General features: G+C 35.5%; 2 protein-coding genes across 9 annotated transcripts; one reads left to right on the plus strand and one right to left on the minus strand.

Annotated features, from left to right (window-relative positions):
* The first annotated feature begins 1,642 nt into the window (after positions 1-1,642).
* On the plus strand, positions 1,643-7,856 carry LOC132645574 (uncharacterized). Of its 6 annotated transcripts, XM_060362624.1 has the most exons (8): positions 2,251-2,446; positions 2,561-2,837; positions 3,311-3,510; positions 3,622-3,686; positions 3,839-5,441; positions 5,538-5,701; positions 6,391-6,583; positions 6,678-7,856. In XM_060362624.1, exons 3-8 carry the CDS (start codon positions 3,357-3,359, stop codon positions 7,319-7,321), a joined length of 2,823 nt encoding a protein of 940 aa, XP_060218607.1. In that variant the 5' UTR covers positions 2,251-2,446; positions 2,561-2,837; positions 3,311-3,356; the 3' UTR covers positions 7,322-7,856. The 6 variants fall into 6 exon arrangements, with proteins under 6 accessions (XP_060218605.1, XP_060218604.1, XP_060218609.1 ...); XM_060362622.1 differs by lacking the exons at positions 2,251-2,446; positions 2,561-2,837 and adding an exon at positions 1,643-1,879; XM_060362621.1 differs by lacking the exons at positions 2,251-2,446; positions 2,561-2,837 and adding an exon at positions 1,932-2,089.
* A 989-nt stretch (positions 7,857-8,845) lies between these two features.
* Positions 8,846-14,273, minus strand: LOC132645575 (uncharacterized). Of its 3 annotated transcripts, none has more exons than XM_060362627.1 (5): positions 14,126-14,273; positions 11,127-11,208; positions 10,936-11,023; positions 9,506-9,588; positions 8,846-9,435 (listed from the first exon to the last, which is right to left on the minus strand). In XM_060362627.1, the coding sequence occupies exons 3-5, from the start codon at positions 11,011-11,013 to the stop codon at positions 9,174-9,176; spliced, it is 423 nt and encodes a 140-aa protein (XP_060218610.1). In that variant the 5' UTR covers positions 11,014-11,023; positions 11,127-11,208; positions 14,126-14,273; the 3' UTR covers positions 8,846-9,173. The 3 variants fall into 3 exon arrangements, with proteins under 3 accessions (XP_060218610.1, XP_060218612.1, XP_060218611.1); XM_060362629.1 differs by lacking the exon at positions 14,126-14,273 and adding an exon at positions 13,597-14,019; XM_060362628.1 differs by lacking the exon at positions 14,126-14,273 and adding an exon at positions 13,498-14,019.
* Between the last annotated feature and the right edge of the window lie 3,331 nt (positions 14,274-17,604).

Below are 17,604 nucleotides of genomic sequence, written 5' to 3' on the forward strand. Positions count from 1 at the left end.
AAAGACTTTCTTTTTCTCCAGATAATAAAGAAAATTTATTAAGTTAACATTTTTCTATTAAATTTTTACCGTGTTTACTCCCCCGAAAAAAAGTGTTCTAAACATATAAGACTATGTTCATTGCCTCCACAAGCTGGGTAAATCAGTTTGAATTCTAAGTTACTCATTCAACGTAATTATCATTATCATCATTGTCATCTCTAAATCAACTTTTTATAACAACTTTTTTCTTCCCTTTTCCTAACAAAATGATAATAAAGGTTGAAAAATTAAACAAAGTAGTATTCTTATCTTTGTTTCATGAAGATCTCTCTTCCTAGTTACGTTTCTTACTTTACTTCTCTCTAATGCAAAGTGAAATCTCTAAATTTGTTAGGATTTTGATAGTGATTTTCCTATCATATTTGAGTTTTACTTTTTTCTTGAAGGAAATTCAAAATATAACCATAATTGCTTTATTTTTCTGAAATTCTATTTCATATTTGGCTAGTCATTTTCTTGGAGGAAAATGTTTTGGACCTCTACTCATATAACAATAACACATAAAAGTAGTCCTTTGGAGAGTTTCGCTTGAGGGGAGATTTATTCTCTCAATAGTTCTAGAATATTTTTTTTTATTTGTTTTATCGGTCAATTGGCCAAACCAATATCATATTATCAAAGTCATTTTTATAAATTTTTTCATTGTTGTTTGATTCATTGTAGGTTTGTTTTGATAGCTTTCACATTACACCCTGTTATTTCGATCCCAACAGGTCTTTGTTTGGTAGATCTCCCTACTAATTTGAATGAAATATAGAGACTGTAACAACTCTAGAAAAGAATTTATGAAGTGACAAAATTAAATTATGAAAAATCTACTAGAAATAATTTCATTGTATTAATGAAATCCAGTACTAACTCTAATGGCTAAGGGTATTTAAATTAAACTGCAAAACCGAATTAAATTGATAAATCAAATAAAATTGGTAAGAAAAAGAAAATAAGTGTATAAAAAACGCTCATCCAAATTCTTACGTAACCACGGTACAAAAAGTCGCAGTTACTCTATTATATTCCCTCGGTCTCATACTTGTGGCTTTTCTCTTTTAGACAATCTGATAATCTTCGGAGTTAAATTGACTTAGATAATTTAATATTTTAAAGTTAAAATTTAAAAATATGTGAAAAATACTAGACATTGTAATTTTTTTTCATATTAATATGATGAAAAATAAATATTAATCAAAGTTTCTGTGATCTAACTCTTGAAGCGGAATGTGACAAATATTTCGAGACCAAGGAAATATTAGCTTAATAACGCTTGGATCAGATTTTTTATTTTATTTTATTTTGCTTAAAAGGAAAATATAACTATTTGCTGCTCAACAGTCAACACTATATTCCAGTGTTATCCTATTAGTTTTCACATAATTCCACATATATCCCCCTTTTGGCCTATGCCTATCATCTACAGCTACTACTATAGTACATGAAAACAGAACACAACAAGAAGTCAATTTCTACCAAAAAAAAGTGTAAAAAACGCTCACAATTTCTCTTTCTTTTTCTCAACGCGTATGTATCCAATGCTCATACATTTTTGTCTGATTATCCCATAATTTCTTTAAAAAAAAAAAAAAAAAAAAACCATTTTTTTGCATAGAAAGCTTGTGGGGGGTAAGCTGTCATAGTGACAGTGATGATGAAATCTATAAGTTGATGAACGTGGTGTACAAAATCTGATTTGAGAAAAAGATAGATTGAAAAAGAGAGAAAAAAAAAAAAAAAGAACCAACAAAATAAAAATGAAAAAATTCAAGAAGCAGAGAACTTTTTCCTTAGTGGGAAAAAGCTCCATTTGTGTTTGGGGTTGATTGGTCCACCATTAGAATCCCAGGTGTCGAGAACTCTTCTTTTTTTCTTTCTTCTTCTTTACTATATACATTATGGCATCATCAGCTAAATTAAACATCTCTTTCTTACATACACAAAGAAAAAAAAAAAGATAGCATCTTTACTTTCAAGTGACAACATTGTTTTTTTTTTTTTTGGCTACTTTGATTGGTCTTTAATGGCTGCCCTACAGACCACAGCTAATTTTCTTTGTGTAAGTACATGGGTCGGTGTTTTATTCATCTGGGGTTCTCTCTTTTAGTCTTTTTGGTCGGTATGGAATACTCTTATAGCTAAAGTAAAAAAAAAAAAAAAAAGTGAAAAAAGAAGAGTTCTAAGTATTGAATTATTTGTTAGGTGCTTCCTTTTTTTGACCCTCTCTGCTTGATAATACTGTTATTTAATATAAAAATGATTTTTTATTCTCTTCAAACGTGCCAAAGGGGAAGAGTTTTGTGTTTCTGATTGTTACCTGTTTAGTTTTGCTGTTAATTGCAAGATTCATGTGACAAGAAAGTTTTAATCTTGGTGAAGATCCCTCTTGTGGGTGCCTCTTAATTGATAAAAAAAGGTGTTTTTTTAATTTCATTAAATAAAAAAAAAGTGATTTTGGTTTTTCCTGTTTCTGCCGACAAAAAAAAGTCCAATGATGACTTGCTGATGCCACATTATGTGTCTGAAACAGTTTTCTCAATAGTTGAAGGGCCATTTTGTTGACAAAGTTGTTGGTTGGAGAAAAGTTGGATTTTTTTGGTCTTTGTATAGAAGGAAGTATTGGAGTTCTTTCTTCGTGAAAAACAAGGTTAAAAAAAGTTGATCCCTTTGAAGAATGGCTTAGTGGAGCTAAATTGCTTTTCTATGTAGTGTGTTTTTGGGGGAATTGCACTGTCCTTATTGGAAGTAGTGTTAAAGATTGTTCTTGAAAAGGGAAAAAGCCAATTTTTTGATTCGTTACCAACTAGGTAAGTCTTAACAGTTCCTTTAGCTTTACTCTGTTAGGAAACTTGTGGAGTTAAAGAAGAGGAAAAATGGTTTTCTTGCAAGTACACTTTGCTACATATTTTATGTCTTCTTCCTTGTTTGCTTGTGACGGTTCCAAAATATTGGTCAAAGTTTTCCATTGTTTTCATTATCAACGCCTTTTTATCGGTATGATCTTGGAAGCATCTCCGGTTAGCCCTAACCGAAATTCCACATTTTGTATATTAGTAAAGTTTCATGATCCTTCCATTCTGTTTGTTACAAACTTTTTATTGCTTTCACGGGAAACTATCTCAGTCCATTGGAAATAATAATTTTGATGTTTCTAACTAGATCTTTATTGGCTCTTTAGCAGCATTCATCTGGTTGGGAATTTATGGTGTTTCAATGCCTTTTTTGGATTCAGAAGCTTAATATATGTCCTTAATCCAAGTTCTTTTTTCTTCTTGAGCAGATAGGCTATTGTAGTATCAACAATTGAAGTTAATAAGTTGACGAACATGGCAAAGAGATCACAGCGACGCCCTCTGAGATATGAGAAGGATCGAACGGGCTGCATTTCGGGTTTGATTAGCATCTTTGACTTCCGTCATGGTCGAACCACTAGAAAGTTACTCTCAGATAGTAGAAAGCGAGGAAGCGAACTCGATGTTGGTAAGAAATCTAAATGTTCCTCACTCTTTAGAGATGAATCCGTTTTTGTTCTTTGCTTGCAGCTTTCTACTGCCCTTGTCCAACAAAATCACATTATTTTGTCTTCAACAGGTTCTGCTTGTTCAAGCTCTATGCAGGAATTACCGAATCCCAGTGATAATAGACTGACTATTGAGGTACGTTATCAGGCTACTTTTGATTGTATGTTGAAATATGATTCTTTTGGAACAAAAAGCTTTGAAGGGAAAAAACACAAGTTGCTTAAGAATTTAGGCTGATTTGTATTCATATGCCGGCATGATAAAATGTATGGCATTGATGAATTTAGGATAATGAAGGAAGTGAGGTAGCTGTACCTGATCCTAGAACAAGTGTAAAGAAGCTCATGGAAGAAGAAATGGTCAATGAGCAAAGCCTGAAAAATCAGGGCAATGACTCTGAAATAGACGCAGAAGAGTTTGATTCACAAAAATCATGGCGATCAAGAAAGAACAGCAGGCGAACACGCAGAGCAAGTAATACGCACTCTCATGATTTCGATTCTGAAGCACCTTGTCGTCAAGATTTTGGAGGGACGGCCCTTGAAGATCTGGACATTGTAATGGAAGAACTCCGCCAGATTCATCAGAAAAATCGCAAGTTTGTGAAGCTCCGCCAAGGTTTACATAATGATCATAACAAGCAGTCAGATCAGACTCACCCAGTTGTTGAAGAAAAGGTAAATGCAGCGATTGAGGTTTTTATCAATCAGAGATCAAGAAACAATAAACAATTGGGAGAAGATAACAAGACCCTCCAATCAAAAGAGTTCATGGATGCTCTCCAGACACTAAGTTCAAATAAGGACTTTATCTTGAGACTCCTACAAGATCCTAACTCAAGGCTGGTAAAGCAAATTGGAAGTTTGGACGAGGCTCAGTTTGAGGAAAAACGGAAACCTAACTTGATTTCACAGTCCAATATGTCAGAGGAAAATCGAGTTCATGCAAAAACAGATGATGTCATAAACCACAAACAACGTAAATTTTTCAGGAGGAGGAGCAAGTCTCAAGAAGTGTATCCTCCAATGGGAGATGAGACACCCCGACCTTCAAGTAAAATTGTTATTTTGAAGCCTGGACCAGCAGGCTTGCAATCATCCAGTGCTCAAATCAATGTCAACACTCCGGTGGAACGTACTATGCAGAATGAGAGAAACACATCCCAGTTCTCATTTACAGAAATTAAAAGAAAACTCAGGCATGCAATGGGAAAGGATCGTCATGGGATCTCTCCTGAAGGAACCATCCGCCGATTACCCTCTGAGCAGCTGAAGCGGAGTAACAGTGAGAGAGGGATCTCTGGAGAAAATTTAGGATGGAGTTCTCCTAATAGAGACCATTTTTATACTGAAAAATTTGCTAAATCCCCTCTGGGAATGAAGAGAGGGGATAAGATAGTCAAATCAAAAGGTGTTGAAGCAGTCACACCGACTGAGGCATCTGATTTTCCCAGGCCAGGAATGTCTAACATCTACATTGAGGCAAAGAAGCACCTTGTGGAGATGCTAGACAATGAAAATGAGACAACAGAGGTGAGTAGCCGACAGGTTCCTAAATCCTTGGGGAGGATACTTTCATTTGCCGAGTACAACAGTTCACCTGGCTGCAGCCCGAGAGAAAAAAGCAAGGATGGTATGGTACCTTCCCAAATGAGGGAGCCTCTTACTGGCCCTAAACAGGATGAGAATGATAACAGACTTCAACCTGTACAAGAAGACCATGCTATGGGTCCAAGTCCATCCAGCCAAGACTTAGAGATAGAATCTAGCTGTTCTGACAAGTATCCTAATGAGTGCACCAAGTCTGCCAGCACAGTTCTGGATGTTACATGTGAAAATGGGAACACACTGAATGAAAATGCGGCTACAACTGGTGATATAAGTCCTGAAGGTACATCTCTTGAATTTAGGGAACATTTCATTTGCAATTCACTGTTCACCGATTTCAAAATCTTTTATCATGTAATCAGTATCTAAATTATTGCAGGAGATCTAACTGAAGAAGCAATCAAAACCAGATGCCAGGAAGAATGTGAAATCTTGAGTGCTCCAATTGACAGAGAAATCCAAGTTGATCGTGATGCTATCAATGCAGTGGAAGATGGAAGCCCATCCCATGGATTTGAATTGTCATTTGACTGCTTAAAAGAAGTAAGTAGTGCTTACTTTTTGGTATTGCTATGTGCATGCATATGCATTGCAATAACTGAAAGTGTATCATCATTTTTTTTGTTCAGTTTTAATAAAGTGGAATATTACAGAAGAAAATGATTTATGAGAGCTTTCTTATCATCCAGTTCTGTTTTCTTCACCTCATAATCTTCCATTAGATTCTCATCATTTTACAAAATGAAAAGGTCGTAACATCTAATTGTATTTTTCATGATAACTCTTTTTTTTTTTTTATAAATCCCCGGTCAATATCCGGAGCATATTTCTTTATATGATAACAATTTATGGTCACAAATAAGATTCTAAAAAGAGAGTAAACACTATTGTTCTACTCTATCTGTGATTTCTTGCAGTAATTCCTTTTATATCTAGGTCATCAATTTTTATTTTGGTTGTTTACCTTTCTCTATGATTAATTTGTCTTAGGGTAAGATCTCTATCTTCGTGTGGTGGTGTTCATTATTTAAAAGACTAAAACAGTGTTATCCTAAAATAGGATCTACTTATTAAAGTCCCACTAATATGAGATGTGAACTTTAATAAGTAGCGAAAATAACATGAAGGAAGCTCGTGCAGAATCCTCACCCCTCCACCTTGAAAAATGATGAATAAAGGATGTGCCCTTTTCTGGTGCTACAATATCTAAATCTTGAGCTTTTTTATTTCAGCATCCATCTGGGAAGGATGAAAAAACTCTATCTTCTCCATCAGCCTCACCTGCAGACTCTTCAAGCCCCAGGAAAGTTGAAGATCCTGAGAGTGTTTCAGTTGATAGAAAGGAGCGACCTAGTCCTGTATCAGTACTTGAGCCATTATTCGCAGAGGATGATGTCAGTCCTTCAAGCACAATATGCCGACCAGGTTAAACTTGTCTTACCAAGATTTGCTTAAACCAAGATCTATCATTTGTTTGTATGTTCACCAACCTGAAATGTAGTTGTTCAATTGCATACAGTTGATCCAGAAATTCAACCACGGAAAATCCATTTTGAAGAACCAGTGTCTTCCATCAGTGAACAAGATTGTCCAACAGTTTGCTTTGAAAATGAAGAATCCGCTTTTGAATACGTAGAAGCAGTTCTTCTAGGTTCAGGATTAAGTTGGGATGAGTTTCTCTTGAGGTGGCTTTCTTCTGACCAGATTCTTGACCCATCTTTATTTGACGAGGTAGAGTTATTTTCAAGCCGTTCTTGTCATGATCAAAAGCTCCTTTTTGATTCTGCAAATGAATTTCTTAAGGCAGTATGTGACCGCTATTTTGGCTGCAACACCGGAGTGTTGCTCGGTAAACATAACATTCGACCTGTTCCAAAAGGGATGGACCTGATAAATGAAGTATGGGAGGGAGTAGAATGGTATATTCTCCAGTATTCAGCTCCTCATTCTTTGGACCAGCTTGTCAAAAAAGACATGGAAAGATCAGGGACATGGATGAATCTCCGATTGGATCTTGGACATATCGGTGTTGAGATGGGAGAGATTATTCTGGAAGAGTTGGTGGATGACACAATGTTGAGCATTTCTAGTGATAGTTTTGAGAGTGCAGAACATGTTCTCTTCCCAGCCAAGAGTGAAATTGAGATTAGCGGGGACCAATAATGAAGTAGACCATGCAGCTCTTGTGAATGAAAAATGGTCTAAAATCTTGACATCTCAACTAATCAATTCACCTCTCATCTAGCTTCTTGCTTGGAGTGCTTCAAATACGCTTTCTTCTCCTAGCAAAACTATATACTTTTATGACAATAGCATAACAAACTTCCATGCAAAAGCTAGGCCAATAAAGTTCAATGTGTGGCACCAGGGATCAGAGAACTCCCTCATTGATTCAATTGCTTTTTAAGAAATCAGAAGGTGCTAGTTCCTCCTGGGGAAAACCTCATGACATGTAGAATGTGTTTTTTGTGGTTTGTTAATGTGTGTTTTACCTACATATTTAGATTTTCTTCTTTTTCGTTTCGCGTGGCAGATTGGCTGTTGAGGCTTTGGGCGTTTGACATAGGTCATCCTTTTTTGGTCCCTTTTTTTTTTTCTTGGATAGATTTTTCTCTTGTAAGTACAAAGTGATTGTAACTGAAAATTACATCGAAGTAGAAAAGAAAGAAATAATATCTTGACATGGTTGTTTGCATCACTCTATGTTGGCTTATGTATATGTTTGAAGCTACTGCTGTCCTTCTGATAGTAAAAGAGCGAAGGAGATCTGATACGTTGATAGTACTTGGTTCTTAAATGATGGTACTTGTTGGACTTTCATTGCACTTACAGATGATGAAGTACCACATTCTGTTCCATTCCTTTAAAATCGAAAATAAATGAAATTCACTGTTGACATTTTTCAGGGTTGTGTTAATGTAGCACTTGAAATGAGAATATGATTACCATACCACGCATGAGAGGGTAAAACAAATGTTCCCTGAGTGCCATCTTCCTATTCCAACATTCACAAGCAAGTATTTGCAATGAAAAGTAAAACAAAATTTAAGCAGTCACTAGACTAATCATCACTCTTTGCCGGTTTTTATGCTCATCAGCATAAACTTCAAAATACCAAATATGATGTGTCCTCTGCATGTTTGAGCACAGTTACAGAAAAGATATCCTTTACCATCGACTCATTCAAGAGTGAGAACGAAAATAAGAGGATGACATGTTTTGTAAAATCATGTGTCGCCAAAGGCACAGGCCGGATGTGGAAAGTTGGGGAGAACATTGTTGAAAAATAATGTCCACGTACCTATTTCACTCTTGATATTAATCTAACAAAAATAATGCACTGAAGCCAAAAAAAAAAAAAAATATACTACTATTATTTCACTCATTATATGTGGTAAACATTATTTCACTCCAATACTATAAACTTAACAAAATTCTAAAACTCCAGGAATTGTTACAACCAACCTATTATGCTGGATTCCACTTATCAAAGCTTCAAACTCCGGCATCTTGTGTTGGAGTTGTTAGGTGTCTTAGCTAGGGATTTTCTTGTCAAAACATTACTCGCGCCTTAGAAAGTGACTTCTGAAAGGTCAACAGTTTAGGGTACTCATAATTCTGTTGGTTGACAAGGAACGCTAACAATGATGAGTAAGAAATTAACTCAATGGAAAATGACACCTTAAAAGAGGAAATCAGGTTGTCAATAATCACAAGGTGGTGATATAATCAATAATTTCATCCTATTTCAGTTTTGACATGATATCACAACTCCCACAAACCAGATGTAATCTCTTTAGGAAGATGAATAAAATGCGCAGTTACTTGTTCTTTTCCAAGAAAGAGAACTGAAACTCTAATTCACATACTCAGAACTCGAACATTTCTCAGAAATATACTGAAACCTCAAACGAACTGCACCTTGCAAAATGGCCATAAGAATATGAAGGCGAAGAATATTATACAAAAGGAGAGCTCTAGCACATATAAATATTCATTGCTAGATGACGCAACGTTATTTCTTCTTTTTTGCTTGCAAAGACAAGGGCAGAGCTGCAGCAGGCCTCTTCTTCGTAAACGCTTTTGTTTTGCTTTCTGATTCCTCCTCATCGCTTTCTTCATCAACTTTCCCATCATTGGCGGAAACTGTTGATGCTTCAGAGCTCTTCAATTTTCTTCTTTTCTCAGCATCCAATTTAGCACGTAATCTTCTTTCAGCAGGGTCATTTGAGAGTACAGTTTGTGATTGACGTGGAACTGCAGCACCAATTCCAAGCCTACGAGGACCAAAGATATTAACCCCAGAAATTTCATCAAAATCATAGCCATGTTAAAGAAGATTTTTACCTAGGCGGTCGACTCTCTAGAATAACTTCATTTGGTTTAACATCATCTGAAGTGTCGCCCATACTGCTCACCCATTGCTCAGCCTGCAAATGAATCAAGTCATCAACATATTCAAACAATAACAACAGTTTATAACCACTAATTATGCATAACAGTAACAATCAGTCAAGGTACCCAGACAACTTCAAGGATCTAGCTCTAGTATGTAAATACCAGGATATGAATACCAGTCATAAGCAAAGAAAACTGATGAGAAAATTCACTACTTCTGATTTAAAGAGGAAAAGATCTGACATAATGGAGTACCAAGTCAGCTTGAGCATATGAAAGCATCAATGGTCAGTAAAAGAAATATGAGGAGAAAAAATATGAGGGTTCCCAGTTTTTTTTTTTTTTTTTGGCTATACTAACCACCCTCTTTTTAAATAGAACACGATAATAGACACCATTGCCTCATTACCTGATAGCAGTCATTGTATCTCCTGCTTTAGATCAGGTAAAATCCAGGACCTTAAGGATGCTACAGAACAAAACTTCCTATCTTAAGTGCCTATGCATCTTACAGTTGAAAGAGCTACCCTCCAAAAAAGTTAAAACTGAACATATTCCACTCATAGCCAATTAAACATGTCTCATTTCAGAATGTATTCTCTATTAAGAACATGTACCAGAAGCTGAGAGGGGAATTTCAGAAAGTTCCTTGGAAGCAATTGGGTTGGGACAATCAGGGGTGCCCTAAGTGGAATTTTATGTTTACATTAGCTGCTCAACAGAGGATACACACCAAAGAAAAGCTGATGAGTTCGGGAACTATTGATGAACAAACATGCCCTTTGTGCAATAGAGATAATGAATAAAATAAATCACTTGTTTTTCAAATGTGAATGGTCATCAAGAGTATGAAGCAAGGTGATGAACTGGCAAGGTTTACAGAGGGGATGGATGGAGTGGGAACAAGATTTGGTATGGGCATATACTCGTATCCAGAGCAGCTATAGCCAGAATGTCACTATCCCGCACTGTATATCATGTATGGCTTGAGAGAAATAGGAGGATCATCCAGCAGAAAACAAGACCAACAGAGGTATTAATCAAGATGATTATCCAGGAGGTATGCTACAGAGAGCAATTGGATGTGAAGCTGAGGAGCAGGATTGAGCAGTTAACTTTTTATCCCTAGTAGAGTCTGGTGAGGATTTAGTTTGTTATTTGAATTCTGTGATCTGAGTGGATAGGAGTAGCTGGTGAGAATCTATGTGCTAAGCTTACAAAAGTTAGCATCTAAGTAAGTGTTGCAACTGGCACTAGGACTTGTCTAGTAGCTGGTTTTTTTGTGCTGTATAGTTTCCACTTGGTAATGAATATACATAGTTACCAAAAAAAAACATGTCTCCTTTCCATCTTAGACAGTCAAAGAAAGTAACTCTCACCAATTTGAACGCCCTGTTCAACACAACCAGTTGAGGACGTGAAGCTTTCTTTGATGGCTCTTCCAAACTCATTGTCATTTTAAACCACCTAATGATCAAATTAATCGTAACGACACCATATTAGACCAAATACTTTAATACAGAGTAGTTCTAACTTCTACCCAAACAGGAAGAGCAGAAGGAAACCATACCAGGTAAGATACAACAGCGAATGCCCTATAAGTTACTCTGCAATGGGTTCTAGACCACAACCAATAAAAGCTTTTCTTCGCCCTGTAAAATATGATAACATTCTCAATGGGATCAATAATACTCAAAGCAAATAGGTCATCAGCAAAAAAAGGTCATATACAGCAAATGCAGAATGCCTGGCCTCCTTCCCTCTCCGCTCCTTCTCCCCTACAAAATCTTCTATCTTTATTCTATGGTTTATAAAAGCAAAAAAAATTGTAGACGAGCGCAAAAGAGCCACAAACAAGAAGAAGGGTGATCCATTTGCCACAACAAGTGAATACCTAAGTAGCAGCTGTGCGGAGTGCGGACACAAGTTTGTCGGACATGGACATGCAGACACAAATTTTGAAATGAAGGGGAGAAACAAGCAGTGGATGATATCATGTAAGAATTTGTATAGCCTAAACATAAAGGAAATTGCACTCCCCCTAATAAATCTCCCCCCTCCATTATTCAAATGGACTTTAAGGCATCAGTGTGTTTATGTGATATCGTTAATAATTATATCAACTATTCACATAGCAAAGCATAGCACTCGTGTAAAATAAATAACTAATAAGACATAACATAGGAGAGAGCCAGCAGCAAGACATAGAAAAAGAAAAGGCTGATTCTGGAATATCATTAATCGCATATTTTCGATTGGATCTTCAGAATCGACATGTTTCTGCAATATATCACATAATATAAATCATTCACACAGCAAAAAGGTAGCATGCACGTTTACAATAAATAAAATAGCAGCATAGCAGCTGGCAGCAAGCCATGGGAAGGAGGAAAGGCTAATCAAGCAGACATCAGAGAAGTGATGAAGAAAAGAGAACCGGAAAAACAGAAGAACGAAGAACTGAAGAAGCAAGCAGTGAATGGAACTGAGATCAAATGAGTGATGCAGGTTCTCTACTTCTTTTTCTTATGGGCCAGATTCTCCTCTTCTTCTTCGAATCAGTCTTCAAATAGGGATTCTAGGATCTCAGGGTTGTTTCATCAAAGTTTTCTTTTCTTGCTTTAAGCCCCTAATTTTCTTCTAAAAGTTTAACTTGGCGTAATAAGTGTCCATTTGTTGTCCACAAAATAGAGAAAGATAAGAATACATGTTCAGAGTGTGTCCGATGCATGAACCTTGTCCAACTACACTGCCCTAGATCTGGTGTTCATGCTTCATAGGCGAACATAAGCACGAATTTTCCCTCACAATCCCAATTGTCCCGAGTCTGATATTACTGTAGTTGTCATAAATAATCCAGTGTACTTATTGGTTGGAAGCCACAGTGGTTAGGTGCATTTTCATAGAACGTTCATTTCGCACATAACTACTAAATGCAACCTAGATGCTAATGAATTGGCCCACAGCAGAAACAAAGCATACAGCCTGATGCTAATATCCTATGCCTACTCCTACGGTTGACTCTAGTTTATGTTTTGAAACCCAATATATGGCATAATTCTGACGTATTCCTTCTTCGTCTCTTCAGAGGAATCAAGTTAGGTTGAAACCTACTTTAAGCTCACAAGATGTTCTGAGATGAACTCCCAACATACACATCATTTTTCTTTTTTGGTCTAAACCTTTTATCTCTACCCAACTCCTTACTGCCCCGAAGTATGACTCTCTTCCATACAGTTTCTCTTTTCAGTAAGACTCCATCTGATACAGTTTTGTCGGGAAAAGATTTTATCCCTACCCTCTCCACCCCACCCCACCCCCTTTTTGTAGCTAGCACATTGATTCACGTTGAAGTATTATCAAATAGGTGATATGATCCGAAGACAGATCACAACTTAAAAGATCAAATCTTTAACGTGTATCAAACAGAAAATACATATCTAGATACAAAAATAAGAAGAAAAAAGTGAAGACTACAAGACTTAAGATGAAAATTCACAAAGTACAACGATCTAGATCACCAATGCAAAATCCGCTTCTATTCCCAGTGCTTGATAAAATATTAAGAAGTAATTAGATCAATCAACTATGCCTCATTCCAAAAGTAATTGGCTATATGAATCCTCTGTACCCATTACACAATGTTTTAGACCGAGGTGGGAACGTTCTAACGAGAAAAGTATCAAAGTATTCGTCATAGTTAGACTATTTTTCACACTAGCTGTATACCTCCTGCAGCCCTTTGTTACGTGAGTTTGGGACCGACTATACTTAATATAGGGGGTGCACTAACCACTTAAAGAAAAGAACAAGTAAACAAGAAGAATGAAAGCCTAACCCTAATTTACTAATAGAAACATTTAACCAACAATCAGGACATGTAAGGCAATATAAGAGAAAACATCAATTGCAGCCTAAACATAACAAAGATTGTGCAGTACCAATAAATCTTAACAATAAAGGTAGTAACTATAATTTGCGTTTTTTGAATCCTGGAACTCCCTGTATACAAAATAAAACACCACTTCTTGAATTCTTACAAGAACTTTGAGAATAATTTGCTTCTTTAGTTATACATATTGCACAACTTCTCTGACACACAAAAAAGAAACTTGCTTTTATATAGCCCTGCAACTTCAACTCAGATTGTTAAGATATGAAACAATTCACAAATTGATAGAGTGGGGTTTTGCCCATTTCAACCCAATGATTGTACAAAGCAAATAAATGGTTGATTTTACATTTTGGGGTTTGAACAAAAAACTCGAAATTTGATGAAGATTAAAAGATTTAAAAGAAGAAAAAAACAGAGTGACTTGAGCCTTGGGTGCTCCCCTTCAAGGTCTCAAGTTCGAAACCCGCTGGGTGCAAACAATTTCTGGGGGCCATCGGACTGGGGAAACCCTGAATTAACCGTGGTGCACTTGCGGGAAACTCCTTGCCGAGGGCCTGTGCACCCCGGGATTAGTCGGGGCTCAAAGAGACTCGGACACCCGGTGCTAGTCAAAAAAAAAAAAAAAAAAAAAAAAAAAAAAAAAAGAAAAAAACAGAGTGACTCAAAGTTGTAACCTGAGATACTGTGCTGCAAACACAACTGAGACAGTGAAAGTACTGAATGAGGTTTTATGAGATCGTAAAATCCGCTGTTTTGATGTTGAGGGGGCTTACATTATTTCCTTATTTTGTTATTTTATTTCTACTTTATCTCCTAGTTACCTTGTACCATTTATAGTGCTCCTAAACCTATTTTCTTATTAGTCCGTGTTAAAAAAAAAAACATCATTCAATGTTTGAATCAATTTACTTTATAACCACATAAAAATAGACAATTTCAATAATATACAATCCAACATAAAATAGTACATTCTTGTAGCCATATTTTTAATTTACACCCACATAGCCAATTTTTCACGGTATACAGCATTATAAAACAATATACAATTTTATACACTTATTGTAGACAATGTATCAACCTTGTATAAAAGTGTGAGTCCAGAACTTAAATGACCCAAAATACCTCAAAAAAAAAAAGTTACATTAGTACCTTTTGCACAGGAAATTCCTGCGCAAAAGGATTTAACAGTTAACGGTGTTGTGAAGTCCTTTTGCGCAGAAATTTCATGCGCAATAGGTCTTAGTATAAACCCTAACACTTCACCATTTTCACTCTTTCAACACACTTTAACCTCCCGAAAATCATGTCTCAAAGCTTCGAAACGTCAAACTTCACTATAAAACTTGATGTTTGTGAATGCGGTTATTATTATAAGCTGAGAACATCAAGGACCCAAGATAATCCGGGTTGTCGTTTTTGGCGTTATAAAGTGTCCGAAGTAAGTGTTTTTTCAAGTTTTTAGGGTTTAGATTTTTTTCACATTATCTACATATTTTACTTTCAAAAATTATTTTTCTTGTAATGTTTATAGGATATGAATGGTTGCAAACATTTTCGATGGGAAGATAGCATTCCCATAGATAAAACGATGGCAGCGAATTTTAAAAAGCCTCTGGTTGATAGAGATACCCCGATTTCACGTATCACTGGAGAAACTGTGAAGTTTGACTTGCAGTTTAAGCTTATGGAAGCTCAAGAAAAAATTGACCTTTTGGAGGTCTTGCTTAAAGAATCCAAAGAAAAACAAAGTTTTTTCAAGGCTAACCTTAGAGACACTCAACACTAGAAAAATGCTTTGAAAAAAAAAACTAAAATTTTGGAAGATTATTTGTGCTATCTTGTTATTGTTGTTGTTTATTTCTATGTATTTAGTTTATTAGTTCTATGTATTTTTTTGTTATTTTTATGTATTTTGTTTTTACTAGTCGTACGTTTTCATGTTTTTGTAATCAACACCTTTTATGTACTTATTTATTTGTGTTTTCTTTAAAATTGTGAATTGTTGAACTTTTTATGTATTATTAACTCTAAAAAGCTTATATAAATTAATAATTAATAATAAACTATAACAATCAAAGAAAATTAAAACATACTAATTTTCTTCAAATTGATGACTTCATCGTAAATTAAAAATACAAACTAAATCATGAGTCCGGAACTTAAATGACCCAAATACTAAGCAAGTGAACCAAAATGACCCCTAATCATCATCAGAATAGAAGTTCTCAATATCGTCATCAGAACAATATTTTGGGTTTCTTAAGACATACCTTCTTTCTGTAGATGTTAGTTCTCTACCAATTGATGATGCTTGTTCTTCAGCTAATTTTAGCATGTAAAATCTACAAAGTCTTGCTAGCATTCTGTTATTTTCTTTTCTAATCCTTTGTACGACAACCTCGCAAGAATGTGGATCAGTTTGAGGCATGGTCCTTGAGAACCTTGTTGGGATTTGAGCGATGAGATTTTCCAAGTCACGAACAAGACGTCCTGATTCGGCATGTCGATATGCCCATTCTCGACGTAACCCGTGTTGACACCCAATTTTGTCTCGCCTTCCTTCCAAAAATATTTATTGGCATTTTTAATAGCTTAAGAATAGTCATTTATACTTTACCGCAATTTTAATTAGCCTTTTATTAATACCTCCGTTTATTATCCAATTATAGCCATTGCCTATTATCATTATTATTACTGTTATTATCATTATTATTATTATTATTATTATTATTATTATTATTATTATTCTATTATTATTATTATTATTATTATTATTATATTTGCCATTATTATGATTTGCATTACGATCACTTTTAACATTTTCTATTTACCGTCTTATGCACACACGCATCGCATTTTATTTTACGCAATTAAGCAATAGTATTTACTTACTGTTAAACTTTAAAATATTATCACACGGCTATTACGACATCGTATAATTTTATTTGAGTAATAATAAATATATTTTATAGTAAATAGTATTTTAGCACACGTTAATATGTAATTAATTGAAGAAGGTCTTTTATTTAAATTTAGAGGCCCAAAGCAGTATAAGAAAATATATTTTTTAGCCCATCCGCCCAAATCAACTTACAAACGTTTCGGACTAGCCCATTGTAATTAGCCCACTACCCGTTTTGAAATAACCCGACCCGGCCCATTTTTTATTCGCTCATCATCTAAACCCTAAAGAAAACAGACCCGCCGCACCCCTTCTTTTCCTTTCCCCTTCCTCTCCTCTCTCCATTTGTGGCAAAACCCTAATCCTCTTTAGTCGTGAACAGTCTTGCCTATTCCATTTCCACGCAAAAATCGTCTCTACGTCTGCTTTACCTGAGCATTCTGTCGTTGACAGGGAAAGACTTTCCATTTCTTGCTTCAAGCGCGCGTTGATCCTCAAAGACCATAAATGGTCGAACCATTTGCAGATAATATCTAAGTCAAACCACGTGAAATCTGTTCGAAAACACTTTCAACACTCAGATTTAAACGGGTCCATTTTGACTCATTTTTGAAAACCCTAGACGATGAAATCCGGCCCAAAAAAAAAAAAACTTCGAATCTGAAAAACCCTATCTGGTATCCTATAAATATTGGCATTCGAGAATCCATTAAAAAAAAAGGGAAGCCGCCTCAATTCCCCCTAGAAAATATTAGCTTTTTTTCAGTCTCAATATTTCTTGATATTCATTCGAAATACCAAATCATTTTTATTCTCTTTGGCCCCTGTTACTGTTTCCAATCTGAGCACATGCAAATTCGGAGATTGTAGTGTTTCGAGTGTATATCGTAGACTCAAAGCCCTGTTCGCTACACCCGAAGAAGGCAATCTTCATCTCCTTTTTAATTCTTCTTGTTTTATTGTTTACTTATGTATGTTTCAATTCCTGTTCGTTTGTTTTGATTTCTTGTTTAAGTACAGTGGTTAGTATTTAGTAGTATGATCTTATGTTAGCTGCTTAGTGATTTGCCTCTGTGTTTGGGTTTGATGTTTAAGGTGGTTTGAAGTGTTAGTTTCATGTATATTTAGGTGCTATTCTTTATCCCATTGTGCCTATGATTCAAATATAGTAGTATAGTTTAGAGCAGCTTGAAGTATTAATCTATTATTTGCTTAACATGCCTAATTATCATCCTGCAATCTTGATATATA

The sequence above is a fragment of the Lycium barbarum genome, chromosome 6, assembly GCF_019175385.1.
Source record: "Lycium barbarum isolate Lr01 chromosome 6, ASM1917538v2, whole genome shotgun sequence".
NCBI lineage: Eukaryota > Viridiplantae > Streptophyta > Magnoliopsida > Solanales > Solanaceae > Lycium > Lycium barbarum.